We start from the raw sequence: 16,012 nt of genomic DNA, 5'->3' as shown, positions 1-16,012 counted from the left end.
TCCGGAGCCGCCAAGCAGTCCGTGCACGAGACACCGTCAGGCGCCTGGCTTATATAATCTCCGCCCTGCTACCGGTTTTGCGGAGGGAGGAGGAATTATTATATATTAATTATTGTATATATTGGCTGAGAGGCTTTTTGCCAGGCTACTTTTTTGCTTTGTTCTTGACTTTGTCCTTGTGGTCAGGCAACGGTCACGATAACGGTGGTTAGCGATAACTAACGATAATGATTGATGCTTTCAAGCCTTTTCTTTAGCTAACTGGCCCAATTTTATGCCAAGAACGTGCGAAAGTGGAACCATAAACGGAGATCTAATAATAGGAAGAATACTCCGCAGTTTAACCAAGGATGACGACCCATGATGGGGTAAAGGCGGCAAGGCAACATACTACAAAAAAAAAGGAGCAGAAGGCAATGACCCTTTCTCCCCAAAACAAAGAAAGATATTATAAACCGAAGGAAAACACTCCAGTGCCATTCCTTCTCCCGCGTCCCAAAATAATCCCGAACCCAAAGTAAAATAGAAAAAAAAAAAAAAAAAAAAAAGGATGAGAAAAAGCAGAGCCAGGCCAAAGACTTAAAAATTTTAAATCCCAACGCCATCCTCATACTTCTTCAGCTTGGTCTCAAACTTTGAAACCCACTCAGACAATATCAGCCCAGCAACATTCATCCCAGCTAACGAACTCGTCTCCATCGTCGAGATAAAACTCTCCATCCCGTTCGTATACCACAGATTAGGTGCCACTTTTATATCTTCAAACGTCACCCGCGGGTATAGGTACGGGTACGATTGCCACACTTTCTCGTAGTACCAGCTGATGTGCGACTTGGAGATGTCCGCTATGCGCTGGTCGGCACTGTAACTGATTTCATTGCTGCTACTGTTGTTGTTGTTGTCGAGCACACGTGCTTCTTCGATTCCGAGAATGTCAGACACGAAACTTGCCTTCAGCGACTTCGGAGAGAAGACCTTGTATACATAATGCGCGCCACCTGGAATACCATCGTGGCGGGAAGTGTCTGGTACCTGCACTTTCTCGAGTGTGCTGATACTCCAGAATTGAGCCGGGCCAACACCATCAATGCGCGCGCCTAGTTTGACATCCGCGGGTAGGGTGGTGAGAACAACTTCGGGGACTGAAGAGCCAACGGGCATTTTGAAATACCCCGGTGAGAGTTTGTAGGGCGAGGCAAAGAGGGTGACGTGCAGGTCGACGTAGCGCGGGGCATCTAGCGGGCGTTTTAGTGGTGGTGATAGAGAGATATTCGAGAATTGAAATGGGTTGGCGATGACAACATGGTCAAATGTCTCTTCCTCGAAAGAAAAACCACCGTCGTCATCATCGCCATCTGTGTCCTGGTAGGTGACCGTGTAGGTATTATTGTCCGAAAGCTCGATGCTGGTTACAGGCGAGTTTAATTTCACAGTTGCCTTTGACGCGTTGAGCATGGACTGGAAAATTTGCCAATTGCCCCCTTCCACCGCGACAGCTCCATCTGTCGCCATGCATACCATCGTCTCGAGGCCATGGATTAGGGCTAGATTCTGGCCGTAATTGACTCGTGTGCTAGCCTGGATAATCTCCCTTGAGAACTGTTCCGCTATGCCATTATCTTTCAAGTATTCCGCGCCGGAAGTCCAGGTTGCCTCAGCAAGCCCAGTGCTCATAGCTACGTCGGAGAGGGACTGAAAGGGGAAGTACGGGAATTTGTATAGCTTCAAAAATTTGTTCACTGTCACCTTCATAAGGTTCTGCGCCTTCATAGGTGCCCAGCCGTATCTATAGAGAAGCTTGAGTACATTCCACCAATAGATGCCTCGTCGTGTTTGGAGAAAAGCGAATTCCTTGCCATCCCAGACTCCCAAGCTATGAACGGATTCCTTGGGCTGTCCAAAATCTGCATCTCTCAATTTGAGGCCGAATTTCTTCGAGGCTTGAATAAGGTTTTTGTTCACTTCGACAAATATGGATGCTCCTAGCTCAATTGGATGGGCAGGGTCATCGAACAGATTGACAGTGGTAGATCGACCGCCAACGTAGGAGGCCCGCTCGTAAACGGTAATGTTGAGCGGGACAGAGAAGAAATCGGTGAAATGGCGGAGATAGTAGGCTGTAGAAGCTCCAGCGGATCCGGCGCCTGAAACCAACATCAATACATCACTCTAACTATATATACTCCGTACACAGCATAGAGAGCCAACCTTACCAATCACAGCCACTCTCTTAGCTATAGCCGGATCCGGAGATGGGTTGGGCGGCTCAGCCTGCAAGGGAGCTTGGGCATCATACTCGCAGCTCGAGAACGGTGCAAGTAGTAGCAGTAAACAGCAAACGAAAGCCACGCCACGCGAAAGAACGCCTTTCGTCATGGAAAAATACATCGCCGTGACTATTATTAATTGACTGCTTTATAGAAAACGAATGGATGGAGTCAGGAATGAGCTGGGATAGACCATCACGGACTTGGCGCTGGCTCTATCTGGTAGAATAGTAGAAGAAATATAGCGTAGATTCTAGGGTGTAACTAGTAGTAGTGGAGAAGAAGAGAAGCATATAGTCAATCCCTTTGCAGTGGCAATTAGCACAGAGGGGACGGGACATGCTATTAGAAAAGGGTCCGCTGAGGTTCTGATATATGGATAAGTCTCTACTGATTCATGATGTTGTCGTCGATGTTGTTGCAGCTTCCCGTTTCTTAAATATTCAGCGCTTGTCTCTGATGCAGGCGCGGCCAATGACATAAGTTAAATATATAAGTTAACTAACTAACTTAACTTATTAAATAATAAAAGTTACTAGAGTAAGTTAACGTTAACTAGCTATGAACTGTAAACTATAAATTAAAGGGAATTAAATAATAGTTATACTTTTTGCAAAATAGAATATTTTTCACTCCTTCTTCAAAGTTTTCTGGAAATTCAAGGTCTGTTACAACTATTTAGTTACAGATGAACGGCTATTTAGTTAACTATTTATACCAGATATAATAAGTCAAACCTGTTCCAATCCCAACCCAACACACAAAAGAAGTTACATAGTATATATATATATGGCAGCGATTCTCCGCTTCTCATTAGATATTTCCTTGCCTTGCAGTCGAGGAAACTATGGCCTAAGACTGATGTTCCTGAGTTGCTGCCAGCTGGAATGCAATTGCCCAAAGACCACATTCCTCCTCGATGGATACCTGGGTTTCTACCAGTGCTTAGGTATATGCCCAGGTACCTGTATATTTTCCCAACTGGTTGCTATTGATTTTGCTTTTTATTCTATGCAGAATGCATATACTCTATGCATGCATCTTACTCAAGTCTTCTTTGCCCTTTACACTTTTATGATATTCCTGTCTGCGACTGTCGTTTTGTACTCCCCCGTCCTCCTGATATCCAACAGGTCTTATACTCACTCTGTCAGGCACATAAAAATCCGCTTACCCTTCACCATGGGCCCCGTAACCTTTAGCGATATAACAACAGCTATAGCATTCATCTCCATCCTCGGACTGATCATGACGTACGACCAAATAACCCTCATCAAGCAGAGACTCAACGCTCTGCACAGCAGACTCTCCGGTGCAATACGACACGCAGAAGCGGCAGAGGCAGAGGCCCGTCTAGCCACCGAGAAATTCGGCACCAGCCGGAAGAGGATAGCAATGCTCGAAGAGAAGTTAAACGACTACCAACGCGCTCTGATGGATGAGGTTGCGGCCATTACCCAGCGCCAGGACCTGAACACTGCCGTCGTCCGCCGGGGAGGAGAGAAGTGCCACCAGGGCAGTCTTAGTCGTCAGCTGTATGAGGTTCCTACTTCTTCGTCGCGCAAAACGGATACGCTGTCGTATATCAGCAGGAGGACGACTAGAGCGACCATTCTAGCTAAGGATGCGTTTTCATCACAACACCAAACTCAGCAGCAACACCGAGGTGTTCCTGTTCCCGCCGTGTCTGGTGTTGCTGCAGACTTTGTGCTGGGGGAGATGTCACCGCCACCCCATAGAGGGGTACTAGCTAGGGAAAAGTCGGAATCGGGCAAGAATTCGGTGCGGTCGGCTTTTGCGAACATTTCTCTGAAGGTACCGTGGAGACTGCGAACGAAAGAGGCCACGGCTGCTGTGAAGCGGAGGATGGCTAGCTTTCACTTATAATTCCGGTGATAAAAATAGGCCTGGCCACTGTGAGCATACATTGTCCAATATTGCTTATTGCTTCATCTTATTAAACACTAGCCTGGGTTCTAATTATATTTGCAAGGAGTTCTTCTATCTACACTCCCTTCTTCTTGGGACGAAATTTCCCTCTTACCAGTTTCACAAATCGGCTGATTATATTCTATGCCAACCGCTTCTCTTTTATCATCGATGATAACTAGAACAAGGGCCTGCCTGCTCAGCCACAACTCAAATCGTGCTCGCCAAGGTTTGGCATAGTTCTCCATGGAATGTCTGCCGGGAAGCACCTCCACCCTTTTTCCAGCCCGTATGATTTGTGTATGAGCCAATGACTTTCAGGCATATCGCAGGGTATGTTTACTTCCCGCCCAATAAAACTCTAAGAAACACTCAGCGGCCAGAACCTGTGTGTGTGTGTGTGTGTGTGTGTGTACAAACTAACACATTGTTGGCAGTTTTATATACCTGGCGTGGCCACCCCCTAACCCTGCATGATATCTAAGCCCGCTGGATAACCAGGGCATTGCAGGAAATAACCATTTGTCTTGTTTAATAGGAACATTGATATGGTTTAGAGATCGTCTACTGGAATACAAGAGGGTGCAAGTTTGAAGTTTGAAGCATGGCAATCGAGCAGATAAAAAATTGTACTGTAAATAACAATCCAAATGAAATAATGAAAGCCTGCATACACATACATCTATATAAAATACCTGAACCAAGTGATCTAGCTCCAAGATGAGCAGGTTTGGAAGCACAAACCTCCCCTCGCTCTAAAAAAACACGTCCCTTAAAAGAAGGGAGAGGCAGGCTTGGTTTTAGGGGGGGTATCTATTAGCTACAGTGACAGCCCCCACTCCCACTTCCCCCTCTACAGCTTGGATAAAATCTGCCCAGCATCCCCACTACCAAGAACTAACTCATCAGTCCGATAATCCGGATTGAAGATAATCTCATTCAACGGATTCTGCCGATGTGCCAACTCGAATAGTTCTTCGTAGACTTTGTCATCGGACCGGCCCAGCGTACTACAAGGATTTTGGAATTGATGAAGTGGTTAGCTGCGTCCTGGTTCTGTTCCTCTAGATAAAAAAAGAAAAAACAAAAAAATTCCGGATGGGATTGGATGTGTCATATATATATATATATATATGAATGAATGAGACTCACCTGTGCAACAAAAAATCCACGCGTCCACGAGGGAGACAACATGCGGTCGTATGCGCTGCATTAGATCGAAGACACGCGGCGTGACCGCGTCGAGGTGCTCGTTGGATATGGCGCCGCAGCTGTAAAATTCGCGCGCTTCGGTCTCCATGGTGCTTAGCGCGAAGAGGCGGAAGAGATCACGGAGGGTCGAGCGGGTTTGTGCGGACGGGATGTTGTTGGAGTCGTTATTGATGGCGTTGTAGAACTTTATGACGAGGATGGATTGGGAGTGGGCTGCGTTTTGTGACGGGGAGGGGGAGAGAGAGTAATTTGTTAGTGAGGATTGATTGGCGGGCTATAAGGGGTTACTGTTGATATAGCTAGAGAGCTGGGAAAATACCGCGGCTGAGTCTGTAGAAGTCGATGAGGAGACTGTTCCATGTTTGTTTCTGGATCTCACGCTTTTCATATGCTTTGAAAGACTGTAGATAGATTCATGGGTCAGTTTATATCTTCGAAGTTGATTAGCTGGGTCAAAAACTTACGAGATATGCTGCTCTCCATTCAAATGCCTCTACAATATCCTCATCACTCGTAAGCACGCTGAGGTAAAGTTTCGTATCCTTCGAGGCGAGAAATCTCCTCAAACTTTCCTCTGTTCACGTTGTCGCTTGGCTGTTAGGCCTCTCTACCAGCTCGCGCACTTTCTTAATCAGATACCGCGCCACTTGTTGGGTGATCATGTAATTATCTCCCTCAACTGTTGGTTTGGTGAGATAGTTGTTGTTAAGCTGGACGAGACCGCTCCCTCATCCGAAGCCATGGCCCCCCATAGCTCATCGACATGTTTCAATGCTGTTCGCACTGATATCTGTGCACAGGCTCTTCAGGCCAGAAGATGTACTGTAGAGTTCAGCCAAGGCTGCGAAATCGCCGCTCCTTTCGATGTCTGTTCTGGTCCTTTCGTAGAGCTTCCCCATAGCTTTTCCGCTGTAGTGGAGGGGAAATGTTGTGGCTAGGAGAGGCAGTATTCGAAATTGGACTGTAGGATAATCTAGCACATTTATTTCCGGGGCCGTATCTTGAAGTGCATCTTTGTCCTTGAACTGGCGTCGGATGGATAGATATCTGACGGCGACTGTCACGGCGCGGGCGAGTGCCAGTCTTGCTTCCATGACAAGTTTAGCCCGGACCTAGAAACTTTATAGTTAGAAATTGAATACAGAATTATATAGAGGGTTTCGGTACCAAAACGTACGTGAGTCAAAGATCCGTACACAACTTCTGGATTTTTTGGCTTGGTATACTCGCCAGTCTCAGGGTCTACTCTCGAATAACCGGCTAGCATAGCATCTAACTCATCGAAAACCATGGTAACCTACTCCAATACAAAGATCATCACCTGTGTTGATTGAATAGCAAGTATCCATTGTCCATGGAATTGTACCCATACTTTGGGCCAATATCACCCACAAGTATACTATCGGGTGGCTGGTGCGTCTTCAAATCCCGAATCTGCACAATGAAAGGGTGTGGTCCATAGCTCTTTACTTAGTCTCTGCACCGGATCCGGAAACAGGCAGCAGTAGCTGCGCAACAGCAATGACATAGTTCGCAGTGCGGCCCATTGTGCCGTTCCACCACTTACTCGCAGTCAAATGCGGGCTGTGAAGCACAAACTCCTTTGTCCTCGGATCCCATCTAGCCTCCAATTCAAGGCCCCGAACATTACTTCCATGCCCCAGCTCAGTCTGCGCATAAGCCCCAATAACCTCCCATGCCTCAAGTTTGGGCATCCAGTAAACCTTCTGCGCTGCGCTCCCCTGCTGTAACACCGTTGCTATGAAAATAGCCGTGTGGAGGTAGTATGGGAGAACATCATCGCATAGGGTTGCTGCCATCTGATATTCGTCATCGTTCCATCCGACCTTGTCCTTGAGCTGGCGGATCCACTTCGCCCTGGCTAACGCCAGCTTATAGAGGTCAGGACGAGCGAGGTTGGCCTGGTTTCTCTTTTTAAACAATGGGTCGCTCTCTCAAGGACCTTGAGAATGCGATTTTGTTGCTCGATGTACTTAGAGGTCAGAAGATATCGTGAGAACTTCTCGACTGGAATTGATGACCTTGCTCTCTCGTTTGCAAGGATCGTGGCTCCGTCTGGCGCCGCTGGATTCAACGCAGCGCTGAAATCATCTTTGTCCGTCATTGTATGTCCAATTATCCCGTTTATCATGGAGGACTGGGAATTTGCCGAAAGGGCGTAATTATTTACTACAGCTGAGGTTTCTGGTTGCAGGAATGTGGGAGGGGTAGACCGATATTATTTCTTGCAGCTTCACCTATCCGGTCCCAAGTTTGAGAAGTCATAACTGCTCAAGAAAGGCGATTTGATAACCTGAACAACCCGCAGCGGAAAATTCCCGAGGTCATTTCATGAAACTATTATTAACCTTGAGCTGGAGCACTTGTTACCCGTTCGGTCACCGTTGTTTACCCCACATCTTAGGTCGACGGCACATTGCCGAATCTGCCAAGTTGTTGCAATCTTCGCAGAGACGTTCAGAACTACCACGGCCTCGGCATGATATTCGTCGATGATATTTGTCGAGGAAACCTTTACCTTGAGGGAAAGCGTGTGAACTTGAACGTTGGCTTTTTTCTTTTTTCTTTTTATTTCTCAAATCAGTTACAGCTCCTCAGCCAGACTGCAAGGGACTGCAATGACGAGCAAGATCTTGGTATCCCCCTTGGACCCTTGCCAATGCTAATGTCCCATCTGGAGCTGCTCGGGATCTAATAGTACAGTGATACGGCTCTCCATGTGCGCTAACTGTCGCACATATGAAGGGCGCATATATCAACCTAACACCTTCTGTTCAACTTAAGCAAGCAACATGGAAGGGTTAGTCAAGTATCTAGGGTAGATAATCGGGATGGCCTCCTGTTAGCTCAACCAATGAATTTCTTCGTTGTTTCCCGTTCTCCGAACTCTTTGGCTAAGTGGGATATTGTAAACGGGAGAATTGTCATAAATTGCAGCTGATTTTCACTCTCCCCAGCAGCTATCCTGACTGCCCCTGTCTCTCCTTCTGCTGTAATCCGAAACGTGGTTGGGATGTTGTTCGGCAAAACAGCTCGAGGTTTCGGCAATAACAAAGTTAATTTTCTAATTTGGATAAAGTAACTACCGAAGTGCCGGGCCGAATCCGCTCGTACATCCCTCCCCAACACGCGGAGCACTCCCGAGGACGGACTGCGACAAACAGCCGAGTTACCTTGGACTTTGAACTCTGAAGCCATCAAGTCTGATAATGAAGCAAGACCAGACCACGCAGGCATCGGCATTTTGTCAAGTCGGAAGATCTTCCTCCAACCATGACCGATTGAATTTCGGCCTTTTGCATTTAGTATAACAGGAAGTTCGCAGTAGCACTCATGGCATCTGGCCGTTTGTGCAGAAGATAGATCAATTAATTAATTATACAACGCTATGGTGTCGCGTAATATTAGCAACGATGTCCACGACACTCCATTTTCCGTCTTTCTGTGGGGTGGAAGGGAGAATTGAAGGCCGCAAGCAGCTCCTGAAAGCACTTACATCTAACCCAATCTTCTCCAGGACTGCTGTAACGATTCCATCGCTGGCTAGAAAGGATGCTTGGAAAAGAGCCGTATCTCAAGCTCGCAAGCTGGTAGTGCTCAAACATAAGGAAAAATGGACGGGTCCACAATTTCACGATGCAGTGCGGATGCAGGATTATTTCCTCCCAGTCCAACCCCAGCTCAGAAGTGTGGCTGCCTTTTTACCAACATCAATTTCCCTGATTTAGCCTCTGACGGTCAAGTAGTTTTCATTTCAAACCTTGAGCGGCAGATGACGGATGAGCAAAAGGCTGTTTGGATCCCGAAGGCGGAAAGATTCGAGATCTTAGGGTCATATGCACAAACTGAGCTCAGTCATGGCTCGAACGTGCGAGGGCTTGAAACAACTGCTACTTTTGACCGCGCGACGGACGAGTTCATAATCAATTCACCAACGGTGAGCAGTGCCGAGTATTGGATTGGGGCCACGGGGATCTGGGCCACCCATTCGATAGTTGTCGCCCGCCTCATTATTGATGGGAAAGAATATGGCAACCACCTCTTTCTCACCCAGTTACGCGATCTTGAGACTCACAAATTGCTGCCGGGAGTAGAGATCTACGAACTTGGTCCCAAGGTGTTCCAGGGCATGGTTGGGGTCCATAATGGAGCTATGCAGGTCCACAATGTCAGGATCCCTCGAGATCACATGCTGGCGCGGAATGCCCAAGTGTTGAGGGACGGCACCGATATTCCACCAAAAAATACGAAGCATTCATATGGCTCTATGATTACCGTTCGCGCAATCATGGCTGAAATTACCGGTTACGATTTGCTGAGAGCTAGCAGTAGCGTACCACTATACGAATTTCCGTAAGCAATTCTGGATAAAGGGTCAGAAGGAGGAGAATACAGTATTCAACTATGCCAGCGTCAAATATCGCCTTCTTCCATTGCTTGCCAAGGTAATAATGTGCTCAATTTCTCCGCTGTTGTCATCTGTTGCAAGGTTCAGCTAACGTTTTAATGAATGATCAGGGAACCGCACTCGTGCTTGTTAGACAAGATATCAATCGAGCTTTCGATGAATACAGTGAGCTGGTCATCAAAACGGGGAACACCTCGCAACTTGAAGATCTGCATCTGCAAACCGTGGGCGCGAAAGTTTACTCCACTGATATAACTGCGAACGGCGTCGAAACTTGCAGAATCGCGTGTGGTGATCACGGGTATAGTGCACTGTCAGGCTTCGGCCAGATGTACGCTCACACTGTCAATGCTGTCACGTATGAAGGAGACAACTATGTGATTGCTCAACAAGCCCCGCGGGTCATCCTGAAACATTACAAAGCGTACGTTCCTCCCGCCAGGATACTATCATAAGTGATTAACGTCGTTTTCATCGTAGAAAAACCGGACACACTATTCTCAGCCTCTCTTACCTAGAATTCTTAGAAGACCGGAGAGCAGCAGCAAACTGAACGTGTCTTCTGAATCTGACTGGTTTGAGCCAGATAACCAACAATGGGTGCTCGAGCGCCGGCTACCGACCCTAGTCAAGGCTCATATGGAAGCCAGTGATGTGATGCTGGTAGAGATACCAGTTTCACTGTTCACGAGCTCACCATGGCACATTGCGATTTCGTCTACTGGCGAGGATTCTGGGATGTAATTAAGAAGGCGGGTGATACCGACTTCGTTCGGCAGTTGGAAGCACTAGCACAAGCGGTAAAATTCTCTCTCTCCCCCAGCTCAAGCACGAAAGAATCCAAGAGCAATCAACAATAAACCACGTAGCTTTTAACGAATAACATGAAAGAATAATAGTTCTCCCTTTCGATTCTCCAATCCGCACACAAAGACATCTATGGCCCATATGCCCTAAAATAATGTCAACAAAAAAAGTCTCACATCTGCCTATGACAAAGCGATCCAAACTCTGTCGGACTTCTCCAAAGCCATCATAGACGCGTATGGCTTCGCAGAATTCGAGATGGATAGTGCATTGGCAAGGGCTGAGATGAATCCATATGAAGCGCTAGTTGCGGGTCCGAAAAATAGCGACATGAATAATATGAGAGATGTTTGGCCGGTAGATTCGAGAAGGACATGGGCCAAGTTGGATGTTGAGGAGAAAGCGAAGTAGTAAATTTCAAGAATCCATGGGTTCTTGTATCATTTTAGGAAATTCTTCACATCAGAAATACTGCATATCACTGCATATATAAAATGGGTATACGCAGTAGGTAAATACTTCAAATAAATGTTGGATGGATGGAGTAATATAACTCTGGAGAAGTATCTGCTTAGTCATCACAACCGGCAAAACATTCCGCATTAGGCAGTGTGATTTGGTCTTTCCCACCCACAAACTTTTTTGCAGCTCAACATCGAATCGAAAAATTATCCATACATCGGAACATCTTCATTGACTTATCCAACTCGCAACTATAACTGACGCTTTATCTACTATCCTTCTTTTGAGAGAAATATATTTGCTCCTATCTGCCAGATTTACCGTGTTTCCGAGTTTAGGAACATCTGCTCTTGATTTCTTTCGCTTCCCAGAGAATACTCCCACACATCTGTGGGAAATAATAGAAGTCACCAACAAAGGGGAACTACGGAGCCAGCATATCTAATTTCAAACGAGGAAGCACAAATAGAGGAGTAGAGTGAAAGGGCGCGAAAGGGAACAAAATGGCATCGTTCGACAAGTGCAAAACGAGACCGCAGCATATCGATGTCATCCTGAACGGCTTGGACAGATATAACCCAGAAACCACCACAATCTTCCAAGAATATGTCGTGCAGCAATGCGAGGACAGAACATTTGACTGCTATGCCAATTTGGCGCTATTGAAACTGTGAGTGCCTTTGTTGGAATTCCTGTTGAGGGATCCCTTATTATCCATGCTGCACCTGGATGCACTCTCTTTAGAGTTATGCTATCAGTCGCTCGCACAATTTTTTCTTATTGGCGGTCTTATTATGATGATTTGTAATTTTTATTACATTCACGTTTCCTATTAGCCTTACACTGTTTCCCGATAAAATGTCGGGTAGACGGGCCTGGGGATACAAAATTACCCTGAAATACAACCGCCCCCTAATTGTCATTTATCTATGCATACCAATTTACAACATGAGACTCTAGCTAACACGAAAATGCCCATCATGGGCAATGAACCTTTACCCAGATATCAATTCAACCCTCATCTCCTTCACACCGAAACAACAACCAACATCCTAGCCAAAGCGTTGACTGTCTTCCCCTCCCCCGCCTTCTCCCTATCTCTTGCCCTCCTCCCAGCATACACTCAACCATTTGCTTCATCGACATCATCCTCAGTCCCTATGCAAACATCTGATTTCATCGAATCGATCCAAAAGCTGGCCAGTCTCAACACCCTCCTCGAATCAGCACAATACACCCTCTTCTGGTCAACCCTCAATTCCGATGACCTATACGCGGATTTGGTCGCCGATGTTGCAGGATTTGAAGAGCTGGTACGGGTTCGCATTGCTGCTGAGGTCGGCAAAGCTTTCCGGGAAATTAGCGCTGAGGTTCTAGCTCAATGGCTTGACCTGCATGGGCTAGAGACTCTAGAGAAATTCGTCGTGGATGTTTGCGGATGGGAAGTTGATAAGAGCGCGGGCTCTGACGTTAAGAGTGTAGTTATCAGAGTCCCAAGAAATAAGGAGAATGAGGCCAGAGGGGAGATTAAGGGAGAGAAAGTGGGCATAGAGATGTTCGGGCGGGTACTTCGGAGGGGTTTCGAGCAACCCGCTTGATTTCCAGTCTTTGTTTTTGTGTTTTTATTTTCCTCACTTCTCGCCCTCTTCAACCTTTTGGGCTGATTTTCTTTTTTTTTTTTTTTTTTTCCGTTAAAATTTCGTCCCAACCATGTCTTCGTATTATTTTTCTCTTTCTTTATGCGGGAGCTGGAGAAGCTCCTTAATCACGCGGAATGAAATTGCGGAAATAGAGTTATGACGGGGGACGGTGACTCCCTGGGAAATATATATACCTACCTAGTAATTGAAGCACCTCGTTCATAGTAACCTGCTTCAGTCTGCTTCTATGTGTATTGTTTCTCTTTGCAGAATACGTGAACAATGCCACGCAGCTACCTACCTGGACAAGAAACCAGCCCATCACGTTTTCCCTCACCGCTACATGTACGTTTTATCTCGGCCCATTCGTTTAATCTATATCCATTCCGTATTCCGTAGTGAACACAACTTCAAAAACCTAAGCCAATTAGATACATCCATCTGATTCACCCCCTTAGCTCTATTTAACTAATCAGCGACTAGGAGGTTCCATGCAGCCCCAGCTATCCAAGTTATTTACTTCCCCGCAACCCTTTCCTCCCACTGCACCCCAACCCACTCCTCCCTCCACCCCAACACCCCCTCATGCTCCAACCCACAGTTCGCCGCACAAACCCCCAAAATCACAGTCCCCCACTCCATCCCTGTATCATCCTCAGGTCCAAGCCCAATACCCTCCCGCCCCTCCTCAAGCACCGTGATCGCATGCGGCGTGAGTTGGACTTCAAAAACGCGTTCGCGCCCACAGTATTCGCAGCGGGGAATCCTGTTCGGGCTGCCCGCGCTACTACCACGGGTAGATACTTTGACATGGGACGATTTGGCAGACGGGGAAGGGCTGGAGAAGAGTTTCCCCACCGCGTCGGTGGTGGAGTAGAGTAGCGGTGCACCCCGGAATTCGTAGCGGAGGACTTGCTCCGGGTTATGGCCCAGGCGCGCCGAGAAGCGCAGGAAGGATTTGTCCATGGCGGATTCGAAGGTGTCTTTGGGCTCTGCACCTGCTGTCATGGAGGAGTCCTCGTCCATGAGGACGGGCTGCGCTGTGGTTGGTAGGGTGGGGGACGGCGGGCGGGAGAGAGTTTCGTATTCTGCATCGAGGTGGTGGTGCGGATAGGGCTTTGGGAACGCGGATTGCGGAGGCCATGGGAGGGGCGGACCGGCTGCTCCTGTCTTTGCAGGATTTCGTGGGGGTGGAGAGGAGAGGCGGACTTTTTCGGCGAAGGTTTCGGGGAGGGATTCGGTGGGAGGAGGGGAGGATGGTTTTTGGGGCGGTTTTGCAGCGAGGCTGGATGTAGGGGCAAGGGAGGCAAAGGGGTTTGCTTGACTGGGGGAGGATGCTGTCGAAAATGGGTTGGGGTTGGCTGACTGCCCTTGGCTAGATGGGGCGGCACCAAAGAGACTAGAACCAAGATCTTGCTTGGGCTTGCTCTCTGCCGGTGTGGGTTCTGGAGCCTTTCCCGTTTTCTCAGGCTGGTTATTTTGCTGTTGTCGTGAGGATGAATTTACGATTTTGTGTTTCTTCACACCGCGCAGCGCCCGTAAGCTGCCATTCTTCCTGGTGCAGGATTTCCTGGGGCACCCAAAGATATACAGCCACCGTTCATCGTGAGGAAAGTGTTCTGGCAGGTCACCGTTTAATTGTAGGAGAAGTAGCATTGGGTTGTTGCAGACCTTACATCTGGCGAAGTCACCGGGTGGTGGGGTCGCGGGGTCAAGCCAGGTCTATCGATTTGGGTAATTAGCTGTCCACAAGCGTAGGAGAATAAACAAAATAGAAACTGGATAAAATAAAATATTTAAAGAACTTTCATACCGGCCATCCGCCCAGGTGACTGATCGAATCGTCTGAAGCATCGTCATCGGCGTAGCCAAGGAGGACGTTGGTCTCGGTGAAATCGTCAATTCCTGAGGAGTCGCTATCGTACTGATCCATCTTTCACGAAATATGTCAGAAATGTATCTATCCCCGTTCGCACAAAAGTGTACGGCTTCTATATGCAAACAATCTGCCACACGATACAGCACAATCTTCGACTTGATGCCAGTGGCCGATGCCCAACTCAGGACTTCCAGCTGGTGGCAGCAAAATAATCTTGAAATTTAAACATTGATATCATGTGATGATCGCATAAGATCAGATCGATAAGATTAGGGTTATGATGTCATTCTGTGCCTGCCCCTCTTCGCCCTCAAAAAAAGTTCTATTCCATTGTTTTGCTGCAAAGAGGTATAGAAAACCTTTGATGAGATGTTTTTCAATTGCCCAAAACGGTAGGTTATTACTTCTCGTTCTTTATTCTCTGATCACTAGCTCACGTGGGCCAATGGCATCTCATTCTCTAGTTACCACGGAACTTCAACTGTATATTTTTAGCACAAGGTCCATTCCAGGCACTCTTTTTATTTTCACCTATCTCATTGCTTATAGACCGAGTATATTCCTGTTCAACTAGAACAAGCATGATACATAAAGCTGAATCCTTATGGTTGGTATGTATCTGAAACCAGTTCAATTGGACTCGGTGCGCGATCACCCGCATATGCGCAACTGCCTTCTGGATACCCCGGTCTGGCACACCGTCGCCTACTCTGCTTTCTGGAGAGACGGTATAAGAAAGAAATTGTACATTCACTTCACGGTCTCCTGAGGAATTCGGGGATTCAATTCAGTGACTAGCTGCAATATCAGGGGTCTTAGAGCACCAAATAGTGTCTTACAGAGGTTTCATTCAGCGGGATCCAGCTCTCCCTAGCCTTGAGCTGGGCCTCCCGGTAGCGAGATAAGATATATATCTCGGCCGATAAGTTGCACTCGTCGACTGGCTTCCCCTTCAGTAGTAGTAGTAGTAGTTCCCTCTATCCATAGCTCCATTGATCCATCCAGAGTAGAGTGTAATCGCTGTGACTTCAATCTCTTACAAGACGAAGACGAGGCGGTGGGGTATCACCGGGAGCCTGCGGATATCCCTTATTGCTCTCCCCTCCATCCCTCCATTTGCCTCCATTTGCCTGCCCATTCATCAGTGGGAATTTGAAATGGTAAACGGAAATCAGTCTGGGAGGGGGTCCCACAAGCTCTCCTCCCCACCAAAATTTCCCGGCGAACATAATAAGGTTTTTTCCAAAGGAGGAGATAAGAGAAGAAAAGAGGCATAAACAAACTTACCTTGTCCGTTCCGGTCCGTCCGGATAGCTACTACGCAGCGTAGTAGCCCTCCAGAGCTGGGTGTCTGATCGAGGCTTTTCCAGCGTAGCCCTCCTAGAAA

At 47.3% G+C, this 16,012-nt stretch overlaps 7 protein-coding genes across 9 annotated transcripts; 3 read left to right on the top strand and 4 right to left on the bottom strand.

The window, feature by feature from the left end:
- Positions 1-92: 92 nt before the first annotated feature.
- On the bottom strand, positions 93-2,733 carry BDCG_09025 (prenylcysteine oxidase/farnesylcysteine lyase). The gene is made up of 2 exons (XM_045424803.1): positions 2,214-2,733; positions 93-2,144 (listed from the first exon to the last, which is right to left on the bottom strand). Exons 1-2 carry the CDS (start codon positions 2,386-2,388, stop codon positions 589-591), a joined length of 1,731 nt encoding a protein of 576 aa, XP_045273431.1. The 5' UTR covers positions 2,389-2,733; the 3' UTR covers positions 93-588.
- A 109-nt stretch (positions 2,734-2,842) lies between these two features.
- BDCG_09024 lies at positions 2,843-4,944 on the top strand. 3 transcript variants are annotated; one of them, XM_045424802.1, is made up of 4 exons: positions 2,843-2,930; positions 2,989-4,183; positions 4,261-4,529; positions 4,634-4,944. In XM_045424802.1, the coding sequence occupies exon 2, from the start codon at positions 3,057-3,059 to the stop codon at positions 4,152-4,154; it is 1,098 nt and encodes a 365-aa protein (XP_045282798.1). In that variant the 5' UTR covers positions 2,843-2,930; positions 2,989-3,056; the 3' UTR covers positions 4,155-4,183; positions 4,261-4,529; positions 4,634-4,944. The 3 variants fall into 3 exon arrangements, with proteins under 3 accessions (XP_045282798.1, XP_045282796.1, XP_045282797.1); XM_045424800.1 differs by having other exon boundaries at positions 2,989-4,529; XM_045424801.1 differs by having other exon boundaries at positions 2,843-4,183.
- A 105-nt stretch (positions 4,945-5,049) lies between these two features.
- BDCG_09023 (acyl-CoA oxidase) lies at positions 5,050-7,533 on the bottom strand (the record flags this gene model as incomplete). The annotated part of the gene is made up of 9 exons (XM_045424799.1): positions 5,050-5,180; positions 5,349-5,621; positions 5,728-5,809; positions 5,873-5,980; positions 6,020-6,087; positions 6,172-6,520; positions 6,586-6,655; positions 6,879-7,330; positions 7,372-7,533. The coding sequence occupies 9 exons, from the start codon at positions 7,531-7,533 to the stop codon at positions 5,050-5,052; spliced, it is 1,695 nt and encodes a 564-aa protein (XP_045273430.1).
- A 743-nt stretch (positions 7,534-8,276) lies between these two features.
- Positions 8,277-8,672, bottom strand: BDCG_17917 (uncharacterized protein; the record flags this gene model as incomplete). The annotated part of the gene is made up of 1 exon (XM_045426964.1): positions 8,277-8,672. The coding sequence occupies one exon, from the start codon at positions 8,670-8,672 to the stop codon at positions 8,277-8,279; it is 396 nt and encodes a 131-aa protein (XP_045282795.1).
- A 370-nt stretch (positions 8,673-9,042) lies between these two features.
- Positions 9,043-11,055, top strand: BDCG_09022 (acyl-CoA oxidase; the record flags this gene model as incomplete). Its single annotated transcript, XM_045424798.1, has 5 exons — positions 9,043-9,782; positions 9,841-9,874; positions 9,948-10,261; positions 10,356-10,577; positions 10,815-11,055. 5 exons carry the CDS (start codon positions 9,043-9,045, stop codon positions 11,053-11,055), a joined length of 1,551 nt encoding a protein of 516 aa, XP_045273429.1.
- A 231-nt stretch (positions 11,056-11,286) lies between these two features.
- BDCG_09021 (eukaryotic translation initiation factor 3 subunit K) lies at positions 11,287-14,568 on the top strand. Its single transcript, XM_045424797.1, has 2 exons — positions 11,287-11,776; positions 12,110-14,568. The coding sequence occupies exons 1-2, from the start codon at positions 11,610-11,612 to the stop codon at positions 12,702-12,704; spliced, it is 762 nt and encodes a 253-aa protein (XP_045273428.1). The 5' UTR covers positions 11,287-11,609; the 3' UTR covers positions 12,705-14,568.
- Positions 13,263-14,679, bottom strand: BDCG_09020 (PDCD2_C domain-containing protein; the record flags this gene model as incomplete). Its single annotated transcript, XM_045424796.1, has 2 exons — positions 13,263-14,468; positions 14,560-14,679. 2 exons carry the CDS (start codon positions 14,677-14,679, stop codon positions 13,263-13,265), a joined length of 1,326 nt encoding a protein of 441 aa, XP_045273427.1.
- Positions 14,680-16,012: the final 1,333 nt, after the last annotated feature.

This window comes from Blastomyces dermatitidis (genome assembly GCF_000003525.1).
Source record: "Blastomyces dermatitidis ER-3 genomic scaffold supercont1.13, whole genome shotgun sequence".
In the NCBI taxonomy this organism is placed as follows: domain Eukaryota; kingdom Fungi; phylum Ascomycota; class Eurotiomycetes; order Onygenales; family Ajellomycetaceae; genus Blastomyces; species Blastomyces dermatitidis.
The sequence above is the reverse complement of the archived record's forward strand: the minus strand, read 5'-3'. Positions and strand labels throughout refer to the sequence as shown.